Consider the following 12,536-nt stretch of genomic DNA (forward strand, 5'->3'; position numbering starts at 1 on the left):
GATATAAAGACTTCAAATCAAATTCTTAAAGAATACAGTGCAATACTAACACCATTTTACATAATGAAGAACTTTGACAACAGGTTAATGAAGTGCAACTGCGTCAGAGTACAAGCACTTGGCAATTAAACAGTACACACTACAGTTCCAAATGGCATCTTCACCATCATGTTCATTAGTATGCAATATTATAACATACACACTAAAAAAATATGAGCATTTCCAAGGGACAAAAATCATAAACGTACTGTACTTGATCAAAGAGAATATGTTTCCCAAATAACCTCCATACATGAACTCATTTAAACAATACACACCACAAGCATATTAGATAAAGATACATGAGAAATGTTCGCAGAAATGTATGAACCTAGCAGGCCTATGATTTAATGAGATTGAAATATCCATCAGAGTATATTTTTTACTGTTAGAAATTTATCGTACATTCATACGATTCCCAAGAACCAACATGCTTGAATCAACGAGAATTAAACACAAACATAAACACGGAAGCGTACCTTACATCATGGAATTGAATCTCCGTATCTCCACTGGATTTGGGACAGGTCTTCCAAAGAATCCGCAGTTCCTTAATTATCTCTCTAACGATGGATTTTAGAAGAGACGGAATGATTGCGTTTCTTTGGGGACCACGACCCTTTATATAACTGTAGAGTCCAGTTATATTATAATTGTGATTCAGCCCCATCAATAAATCACAACTAAGCCCTAATTGTCTCTACACATTAGGCCCATAATTATAGTTTAATACCCATAAGTCCAACCCAATAACCTTTATTAGATCACAATTAATTTGGACTTTCTTTAAGATAGCCATACACATTTACGTCACATATGTGAGCCCACATAATTATTGAAATAATTCCAACAATCTCCCACTTGGGCCACATATGTTATATACCTTATAAATGTGTACACCTTATGAGCTCAAAATTGCTATCATATAAAAAGGTATTCCTTACAATCTCGTCCATTGACCATACAAATATAGGACTAAAGAGGCTTTCGTCACATTGAGCGTGTCTAAACCCAACAGTAATCACGTATACCAATATAGCCAAACGACATAGATCAAATCATGGTGTGTAGCATGGAAATTACATATAATGTGATCTTAACATGCCTATTTCCAACTGGTCCTACTTTAAACTTTATTGAGACCAAACCTTAACATAATTGTACAAAGCGTAACCAAATACTTTATTTCTGCAGAAAACTAAATTCACAAATTTGTGTCCAAACATATCATAGAGCTACCAAAAAAATGTGTTTTATATGTACACATACATACAAACTCCCACTGAACCATAATATCCTTAAATGATATAACACCTACATGAGCAATGCTCATGAATACCTTATGTGTTAATCCTTTAGTAAGCGGATCCGCAATCGTGGAGTTTATCGTAATATGCTCTATGTAACGTTCACTTTGTACCTTTAACAACAAAGAACTTTCACAAGCTTTTGTTGTCGTTCAAAATTATAGCTGTTAAAAATTGTCATCGTATAACTTTAATATAAATCATAATGTGCAGCCTAATGACAAAAGTTTAAAGCTATACTCCAAAATAAGATGTCAAAAAAAATTACCATAAATTCTTAACCATTGTGAAAAGAGCTTAAAGTGTTTGCTTGACACCCATGTCGAAATAGCTCAATCACTTAGGTCTACATTAACCAAAATGGATCTATACTTTATACACATCATAAAAATCAAAAATCAGGAATAAACCACACGATCTCCCTAAATATCTGATTTTGATAAATGAGCATATGTATATAACTTACATTCCCTATATTTACTGTATAACCCATTTGGCTGCTTTGATAAATGATCCACTTTATAGGGTTATTCAAATGTCTGCCTAACTTTATGCACGTCTTAACCGAATGCGCACATTCTTTTACTTTAAAATATTTATTGGGCATTGAAATGAGACTAAACAAGCCTCATTTATTGTGAGATTATCTCCCACTGATCCTTGGGTATGTACAATCATTAACTTTATTTATCTCAAAGTGCATATGAGATAATTAGCTCAGGATTGTAATATCATTAATGGGAATTTTAATTTCATTAATGGACTACTTTAGTTTGCAATCAATATCCTTCAAATCTTTAAATATTAAGATTTTATGATTGCACTTTATTGTTCCATAAATGTTACCATTTGAGAAACATATTCCCGGTGTCCATATATTTCTTAATAGAGTCGATATGAGTGAAATCTTTAATGACTAAACGTACCATATATCTTTCAATATTGCCCATTTGAGTTACATTTGGTCTTAATTATTTGTAACCAAAGAACTTCACACCTTATTGCAATAAGATAAGATCCTAATTTCTTGTCATTCTAAATTTCAACTCATCTTTAATGCTTTATTATTTTAAGGTTGTTGAGTTTGCTCTTTAAGTAACAATTATCAAGACTTGATTGGGGAATTGTTCAACATTGTCTTATTAAATCTCCAAATCTACTTTTCAAACAATGACAAGTATAAAGACATGTACATTGTCAAAAGCAGTATTAGGAATCAAATTGATTCCTCTTTAAAGACAATGTCTATAATCTAAATTTCTCCCCTCAAACTCAACATCCTTAAAAGATTTTAAATTTCCCCTTTTAAAACATAATATATTGCAGCACTTAATGTTTCTCCTAAATATACCTTAGCAAAGAAGAATGACTTATCATACTTCTTTGAATGTCCTTGAATGTTCTCTTCTTAAATTTTGTACCATTTAAATTGCTTATGCAAGATCATACTGGAAGAGGCTTTTACTTAAGTTATAGGTTAAATTTTGAATTATGAAATAGACCAAGCTTAATATTTCCAAATGAACAAGCTAACCGAATTTGTTCAAGAGAAAATTTAAATCCATCTAATGACGGTACCAAAAGTCTATTTGATAATTCAAAATAAAACCTAAGAGTCCTCCTAGCCTCAATTCTAAATGTCTTACATAACCTTTATAGATGTATATATTTCGCAGTGTTCTAAAAATCGGCCGAGGCGGCCGATTAATCGGTAGCCGAGGCGGAGGCGGTCCAAAACCTTTACGATTTTAGTGTAAAGGTTTGAAAAATCGGTTTTTTGCCTGTGAGGCGGTTCGAGGCGGTCTGAGGTGGTCCGAGGCAGTCAAACCTTTAAGGCGGGTCAAACTTCGGTGGCAAAAATCAGCAAAAAATCGGTCAAAAATCGGTTTTTTTTTTTTTTTTTTTTTTTAATAAATCAAAATAAAAGTTGGGATTTTAATAAGAAAATATGAATTTATGCTTTATTTTGTTTATGTTAATTATTATTGTTAAAGAACTAATGATGTATGCCAAGAATGTATGTAAATTCAAAAAAAAATGCCTTTTTATTTATATTTTATAAGGATATTTATGTATTATGATCTTATTATTATTAAATTTTTATTATGTTATTAGAATATATACATGATGGAGATATAACTATGTTTAAATATTTGTTATCTATGTTTTGAGTATTTATAAATAATATCTATAAATATATTATATTAAATTTTAAAAACCGATTTATTTCCGATTTATCACCGATTAATCACCGCCGCACCGATTAATCGTGAGTCGGTCCCTGACCGCCTCCGACCCGATTACCGATTTTTACAACCTTGATATTTCGACATCAATTAAATGTTGGTTATGTGAATAACCCTTTATATACACACTTACGTGAATAGTGTAACCCAGGATCTATTCACTAAATTTGTCTAGGTACAAAGTCAAAATATATTTTAGAACAAATCAAAGTGAGAAAAAAAACATAATTACGTTATTCAACGTACCTGAGATGTAAACTGCAATTATATATATTTATCTTAAGTCGTACTAGTCAAATTAGCACTTAGTCTTTTCTCTCTTAATTATTTATTTTTCGTGTGTACGGTCACAATTTTATTCTTTATGTTTTACAACAAACCTTATATTGACCGTTCACGGAGAAAAATAAATTAAACCATATCCACTTTTAAGTCAGCGAAACCACACTAACTGAAGTGCTATAACTGAAAATGAGATTAGACTATTACTTAATGTGCTCATTTATGTTCCTTTTCTTTATACCTTATTAAATCTATAGATGGAAAAATCTAATTTGTTGCAACTTTATCGTTTTAAACTAAAACGTATTCTCACTATCTTTAAGGAACCTTCTAGTACGTAGCCCCTAATTAAACCTTATGCCCCCAAACATTATTTAAAATAGATGCACCTAATGATCTTAAATTTTATAATTAGAACGGTGATATAGTCTAGGTTCTTCTATTGTTCTATCCAAAATAAAAAAATAATTAAGATCTATGCACCATAATAAATAATAATAATAATAATATTTGTGCAACTAAGCACAAAAGTGTTATAGACAGATAATGTGTAAGCAGATAAATACAATTAAATGGAGAACGTAAATAAAATCAATATGCTCACATTATGATCCAAAGTTTGACTTTGAAAATATTAAATAATTATGGAATACATCTCAAGATGCCTAGCACAACATTAATATCAAGCCGAGGGGACAATAATATTAACTGTAAGTGGCACTCTTGTTGTAGTAATCAAACATTGATAGTAAATCCTGTCAAATAATAAGTCCATCGAGGGATGCAACTATCATTCACATGGAGCCCAACAACCATCACATATTTATTACCACATATGCATATGTGGTTCGGCCAAATATCAACACACCGAGGGGTATAGTTAAATATTCGCATGAATTCACATACACACAATCATCTTGACATTCTCAATAAACTAACCTACGCAGAGAGGTCACGAGGGTGGCTTCATGCTTCAATTAGTTCTTTTAAATGTCAGACAAACTTAATAACAAGTCATTAGATGTACCCAAAAAATTATTCAAAAAATTAAAGTCATTCTTAAACGCTAAGGCTCTAATGACATCACCTAAGTGCTAACAGGCTGTATCCAACACTAAGGTTGTCTCACTGTATTGTTTTCGAATCAAACTCAGTAATATGGTTATTCATAAAAATGAGTATGAATTGACAACATCGAATCCATCTTTATTTTGAATTTGAGCCAAAAAATGATGTGGGGCTCACAATTCAATCTTGTTTAGATTTAGTGGCCGAAATAAACGTTTAACCAATAAATCTAACCTTATATGGATTGGAACTAAATTAATAAACTTATAATTAGACTTAAATAAAAGCCTTGAGTCAAATATCGAAAAAATCAATCCTTATTTGGTTAATAATAACCAATATCCATATTTTGACTCAATAACGATGAAATGACAATGGATCAGAAGCTTATTAAAAATTAATTTGTATCCTTAATTTTCAATTAATCATACCGAAGAGAATTAAATAAAATATAAATTCCCGATGATCCAAAACATGGTGGCTCTGATACCACTTGTTAGAAATTTATCGTACATTCATACGATTCCCAAGAACCAACATGCTTGAATCAACGAGAATTAAACACAAACATAAACACGGAAGCGTACCTTACATCATGTAATCGAATCTTCGAATCTCCACCGGATTTGGGACAGGTCTTCCAAAGAATCCGCAGTTCCTTAATTGTCTCTCTAACAATGGATTTTAGAAGAGATGGAATCGTTGCGTTTCTTTGGGGACCACGACCCTTTATATAACTGTAGAGTCCAGTTATATTATAATTGTGATTCAGCCCCATCAATAAATCACAACTAAGCCCTAATTGTCTCTACACATTAGGCCCATAATTATAGTTTAATACCCATAAGTCCAACCCAATAACCTTTATTAGATCACAATTAATTTGGACTTTCTTAAAGATAGCCATACACATTTACGTCATATATGTGAGCCCACATAATTATTGAAATAATTCCAACATAACGAGCTCAATTTACATATTTTTTTTCAAACACGCCCATCTCGAATACATAGAAAAAGGCGAAAAAAGAAAAGAAAATATATTTTTAAATAAAGAAACATGTTTATTACTAAATGGCTATTAAAATATTATTTTAGGAAAATAATTAATGCAAAATGGCCAATATTTTTTAATGATAAATATACAAGTGGTCGGCTATCTTTATATATAAAAGAAAGGTTTTGCGCCGAAACCCTAGACCTAAACCTAGGGGTATTTTTGAAATTTCAATTCTTTAGCTGTTTTTCTATTTCTTTTTTTCCGTCCCACTTTGTACAAAACTACCCACGTTTTTCTAACTGCAAAACTTCTTTCTCACGTGTAGAAACTTCTCCCTCCACTTCTCCACTTCTCATTAGTTGCATATTTATCGTATAAACACGTCTCTTTTCAGCACTCCCATGACTGTTCTGCAACAATGGAGAAAATTGAAACCACCGAAGCAATCTCACCTTAAGTATTTCTCCTAATATATATGTATACCGATTAAATTCAATAACTTAGAATTATAATTTAAGTCTTTCTTTAAATTGATTGTGAATGTATGTGTATGCCAACTAATTGCTTTTGATTTATTGGCAGATTTGGTCAGATTTACCCAAATCACGATATATATTTTCTTTAGCTTATCTTTGGTTATTTCCTTTCTTACCGCAAAGCTGTAGAACTAGGGTTTATTTCTCTCAGCCGCATATAAATACATGATGTAACGTGAAGTTAAGGACACACAGATACAGAGAAATACATAAGCTTTTCTCGAGAATTTTATCATGGCATCAGAGCCATACAATTGAGGCAATTATTTTCTCCTTTTAATTCGCTGCCATGGGCGATACAAAGAATAAAGTTGAAGGCGGAATCACACCGTACACCTTGACCTCGGCAGATCACCCTGGAAGCCTCATAACTCATGTTCAGTTGAAGGGTTCGAATTATGAGGAGTGGGCGAAAGCCATGAGAGTTGCGTTGTGGGGAAAGAAGAAATTAGGTTTTGTCGATGGGACCGTTACTCAACCTACCGAGAAAGACCCTAAACTTGACGATTGGTGGATGATTAATTCCATGCTTATTGCTTGGTTCTTTAATACCATTGAACCAACGCTTCGATCAACAATTACTTATCGGGAAACCGCTCAAGAACTTTGGGAAGACTTGCAGTTGAGATTTGCGGTCGCGAATGGTCCGAAAATCAATCACTTGAAGACTGAGTTGGGAAACTGCAAACAGAGAGGACACTCAGTTGCTGAATATTTCGGAAAAATGAAGATGTTGTGGGATGAGATCAATGACTACGAACCTATTTTGACGTGTAATTGTGGTGGCTGCAAATGTCAGATAACACAGCAATTGCGGGCACGACGAGATGACTTGAGGATTCCATGTTTGGAACAGTGCGTTCTACCATCTTGAATTTAGATCCACTGCCAAACTTGAATCGGGTTTATGCAATGATTATGACCGAAGAGCAACACCGTACAGTTGCTCGAAATAAAGATGATAGGAGTGATGTAGTCGCCTACCTCACCCAAAGCAAAGTTCGGGCTGGCCCAAATGTTACGCGAGACAAATCAGAACTGTGCAACCACTGTGGTCGAGCGGGACATGAAGAAACTCGTTGCTTCCAAGTCGTCGGGTATCCGGACTGGTGGGGAGATCGTCCGAAAGGGTTGGGGCGTGGAGGTAGTAAAGGCTCGGTCAAAGGGGGAGGTCGCGGTCGTGGGATTGCTCGTGCACATGCAGCGCAAACGACACTCGCCAAAGGTTCTACTTCTTTATTGACTGATGCAGATAAAGCCGACTTGTCTATCTTGACAAGTGAACAATGGGCCACTTTGAGGAATTTACTCAATGACCAGAAATTGACGTTCACAGACAAACAAACCGGTAAGATTTGCGATCAATGGATTATCGATTCCGGCGCATCACATCATATGACCGGCTGTGATGAACTTCTCACTAAATCACATGATGTCCATAACTGTCCTGTTGGACTTCCCAATGGCGCAGAAATAGTGGCAACAAAAGAAGGGACAGCGGTTATTGGAGAACAAATTAAATTGAATAATGTGTTATTTGTTCCTAACTTAAACTGCAACTTGCTATCTGTTGGACAGTTTCTAAATGAGACAAATTCTGTAATCACTCTTACTAAAAAATTGTGTGTAATACAGGATTGCACTATGAGGACGGTGATTGGAGTGGGTGACTATCGTTACGGGATCTACGTATTGCGTGGTGTGACAAAGGTACGGGCTCACAAGATTGGCTGCAAAGATAACGAGGAGCTTTGGCATAAACGTCTCGGGCATCCCTCATTTCGTCTAGTCGGGTCTTCTCCCAATTTTACTTTTGACACCAATAGTGGAATATTTAAGCATTGTGAAATTTGTCTTCGTGCCAAACAAACAAGAGATGTTTTTCCTTTAAGTGATAATAAAGCTACTGAGTTATTTTCATTGATTCATTGTGACTTGTGGGGGCCTTATCGTACTCCTACTTGTGGAGCACTATATTTTTTGACCATTGTTGATGATTTTTCTCGGTCTGTTTGGATTTATTTGTTAATTGAGAAACGAGAAGTCTCTGCTATTTTGCAAAATTTTTGTGCTATGGTGAATCGACAATTTGGAAAAGTCGTTAAAACAGTGAGAAGTGATAATGGAACAGAGTTTACATGTCTAAAAGAATATTTTGAAACCAATGGTATTTTACACCAAACGTCTTGTGTTGGTACTCCGCAACAGAATGGCCGTGTTGAACGAAAGCATCGGCACATACTCAATGTAGCTCGTGCCTTAAGGTTTCAAGCCAAACTTCCTATTCGATTTTGGGGGGAGTGCATCTTAACTGCCGGATTTTTGATTAATCGTGTTCCATCTTCTGCTTTGGGTGGTAAGACTTCATATGAATTAATTTTTGGGCGTCCTCCTTCTTATGATTTATTTCGGACTTTTGGTTGTTTGTGTTTCGCTAGAAAGCGAGACTCCGATAAATTTGCTTCTCGCAGTCGGAAATGCATTTTCATGGGATATCCTTATGGGAAGAAGGGTTGGCGTTTGTTCGATTTGGAGACTAAGGAGTTGTTCGTCTCTAGGGATGTTGTTTTTAGCGAAAATGAATTTCCTTTTGCAAGTAAAACGAATAATTCTGATGATAAGGAAATTGAGTTGCAAAATGAGGAATTGGGTAGTCCGGAATTTTTCGACTCTACTTTGATATCTACATCTGAGCCATCAGATGATAGTGAGAAAATTGATGACACTGTTGGCAGGGGGAGTTCAAGCGACGAGGGTAATGCAGCAACAACAACCCATGAAACACGCCCTACTTCGAATGACGAGGGTGATGCAACAGCAACAACCCAGGAAACACGTCCTACTCGTACTCGCAAAGCACCTAGTCACTTAACAGATTACATTTGTCACACCACACGTATTCTTGATCCCGTCTCGGTGCCACCGCCTATTCACAGTTCCTCAGGTACTCCGTATCCTATAGCTAATTATGCTTGTTGTGATAAGTTCACTGTGCAACACAGAAAATTTCTTGCAGCCGTGAGTGCAGGTGTCGAGCCAACACATTTTTCCGAGGCAGTGAAAGATGAAAAATGGCGTCAGGCTATGAAAGAAGAGATTCAACCTCTTGAAGACAATGGAACTTGGTCTGTTGTGACTTTGCCACAGGGTAAGAAACCCATTGGTTGCAAATGGGTGTATAAGATAAAATATAATTCCGATGGCACGGTTGAACGCTACAAAGCTCGCCTGGTGATTTTAGGGAACAGGCAGAAGGCAGGGATTGATTATCATGAAACCTTTGCACCGGTAGCCAAGATGGAACCGTTCGGGTATTATTAGCTTTGGTAGCTATACATGACTGGTAACTCCATCAAATGGACGTTCGAAATGCTTTTCTCCATGGTGACTTGGCTGAGGAAGTATACATGCGACCGCCACCTGGCTTTCTCAGTTCTTCTCCTCATAAGGTATGCCGTTTGCGCAAATCGTTATATGGTTTACGCCAGGCACCAAGAAATTGGTTCGCAAAATTATCTAGCGCAATGTTGTCTTATGGATTTTCCCAATCTTATTCGGATTATTCTTTATTCACAATGCGACGTGATGGGGTATTCTTGGTCATACTTGTATATGTGGATGATTTAATTATAGCAGGGGATAATCGGGAGTCTATAGATCGTTTCAAGAGTTATCTCAATCGGTGTTTCCATATGAAGGATCTTGGGCGACTGAAATATTTTTTAGGTCTCGAAGTGGCTCGCGGCAAAGAAGGTATTTTTTTGTCTCAACGCAAATATGCATTGGATATTATTTCCGAGGCCGGGTTGCTCGGTGCAAAGCCTGCCAATATCCTGTTAGAGCAAAACCATGGCCTTGCTCTCGATAATAGTGAATTTGTGCATGACCCCGAGGCGTATCGGCGACTGGTTGGTCGATTGATTTACTTAACTATTACTCGACCGGAGTTGTGTTATTCGGTACATATTTTGGCTCAATTCATGCAATCTCCCCGAACTCGTCACTGGGAGGCTGCGCTTCGTGTTGTTCGATATTTGAAAGGTCGGCCTGGTCTAGGCATCATGCTCCAAGCGGATAATGATCTTCAGTTGTTTGCCTATTGCGATTCCGACTGGGCGAGTTGTCCCCTTACTCGTCGTTCATTAACGGGGTATTTCGTACTCCTTGGTTCGTCTCCGGTATCTTGGAAGACCAAGAAACAACATACTGTATCGAGGTCATCTGCAGAAGCAGAGTATCGGTCCATGGCAACGACAACTTGTGAGTTGAAGTGGTTAAAGGGGTTGCTAAACTCGTTTGGTGTTTCACATACATTACCCATACAGCTTCATTGTGATAGCCAGGCGGCGATGCACATCGCATCTAATCCGGTGTTTCACGAACGAACAAAACATATAGAGATTGATTGTCATTCGGTTCGAAATGCTCTACAAGATGGCATTATCTCGACACACTACGTACGTACAAATGCACAATTGGCCGATATTTTCACCAAGGCTGTTGGAAAGCCACAGTTCGACTACTTTCTTTGCAAGTTGGGCACTCGTAATCCTCATGCACCCACTTGAGGGGAGTATTGGCAGATTTGGTCAGATTTACCCAAATCACGATATATATTTTCTTTAGCTTATCTTTGGTTATTTCCTTTCTTACGGAAAAGCTGTAGAACTAGGGTTTATTTCTCTCAGCCGCATATAAATACATGATGTAACGTGAAGTTAAGGACAGACAGATACAGAGAAATACATAAGCTTTTCTCGAGAATTTTATCATGATTCAAAGGTTATGATGATGATGATGCTTGGTTAGGCTGTGATGATAATTCTCCACGTCCCCCTCTCTCTCTCTCTCTCTCTCTCTCTCTCTCTCTCTCTCTCTCTCTCTCTCTCTCTCTCTCTCTCTCTCTCTCTCTCTCTCTCTCTCTCTCTCTCTCTCTCTCTCTCTCTCTCTCTCTCTCTCTCTCTCTCTCTCATGACAAGAGTTTACTTATGTTGTACCTATACTGATCTTTCATGGGATGTAATGCTTTTATTTTTGTTCCCCAACATTTTATTGATTAATTGCAGGTTTTATCAAATAACTGAAGAAATTCAAAACATGTTGACTTGGTTTTCTAACGCATCTTTTCTCGAGGCATTTGTTCTTGGGTTTGCATTCATCATTGTATGACCAGATTATGCAGTCGACGGATTTGAATGATTGGTTGGAGAACTTAAGGGATGAATTACCAGAAGGCAGTGGCAAGTGGAATTTTCATATTCGTCAATATTTTGTATGAACAAACATAATGGATTAAGGCCGGCTCGGGAAACAATTCTATATAAAGATTATCAAAGAGGTTAATGATGAAATTAGTGAAAAACGCAGGTCTTTAGCATGTAACTAGAATTGTTTTTAACATATTCTGAATATTGAAAATTTTTGCAGCCAAGATTTCGTCTGAGCAAACATCAGCGGTTACAGAGAACTCCTGAAGGCTGAAGCAATACACTACACAGTATGACTCTATATGAATGTTCACTTTTACATGTTTATATTTGTCTACTTCTGTACCATAGAGTTTATGCAATTGTTTTTTTTTTTTTTTGTAAATATCGACAGTCAAGAAACTTTTTGTTCCTTTTTTCGTTTTTCTTTATCATCATCATCATCATTTTTATACATGTTTTATACATATTTAACAAATGTCAAGGCTGATCGTATATGCATTTTCACTTCTTCTTTAATTTGAACAAACATTGTGCAAATAAAGTATTTTTGAACTTTAACTTCAACACCATTTGTCAACCCACAATGTTTTTTTTACAAAATAACCATGTAATCCATTTTAGAAGATAACATGTAACTGCTACAATAATTTCACCTTTGTATGTTATCTTCTCCGCTTGAATTCTTTTACTGTGTTTTTGCTCTATTTATTCCTGCATATATCTGAATCTTGAAAATAACCTCCTTTTTCTTCTGCCTACAAAGTGACAAGATTAAGTTTTTCTCACGTTTTATGTTGAAAGAGCCAGTTTAGTGTTCAAGTTCTGATTCTCTTACTTTTTAATGGTTC

General features: G+C 35.9%; 1 protein-coding gene across 1 annotated transcript; it reads left to right on the top strand.

The window, feature by feature from the left end:
- Window positions 1–6,767: 6,767 nt before the first annotated feature.
- Window positions 6,768–7,352, top strand: LOC148766971 (uncharacterized). The gene has a single exon (XM_088825885.1). The coding sequence runs from the start codon at window positions 6,768–6,770 to the stop codon at window positions 7,350–7,352; it is 585 nt and encodes a 194-aa protein (XP_088682011.1).
- Window positions 7,353–12,536: the final 5,184 nt, after the last annotated feature.

The sequence above is a fragment of the Erythranthe guttata genome, chromosome 11 (assembly GCF_056151865.1).
Source record: "Erythranthe guttata isolate IM_541 chromosome 11, IM_541, whole genome shotgun sequence".
Lineage (NCBI taxonomy): Eukaryota > Viridiplantae > Streptophyta > Magnoliopsida > Lamiales > Phrymaceae > Erythranthe > Erythranthe guttata.

Coding starts and splice junctions, on each gene's coding strand:
- LOC148766971 (XM_088825885.1), top strand. CDS start 6,768: ATGGGCGATACAAAGAATAAAGTTGAAGGCGGAATCACACCGTACACC.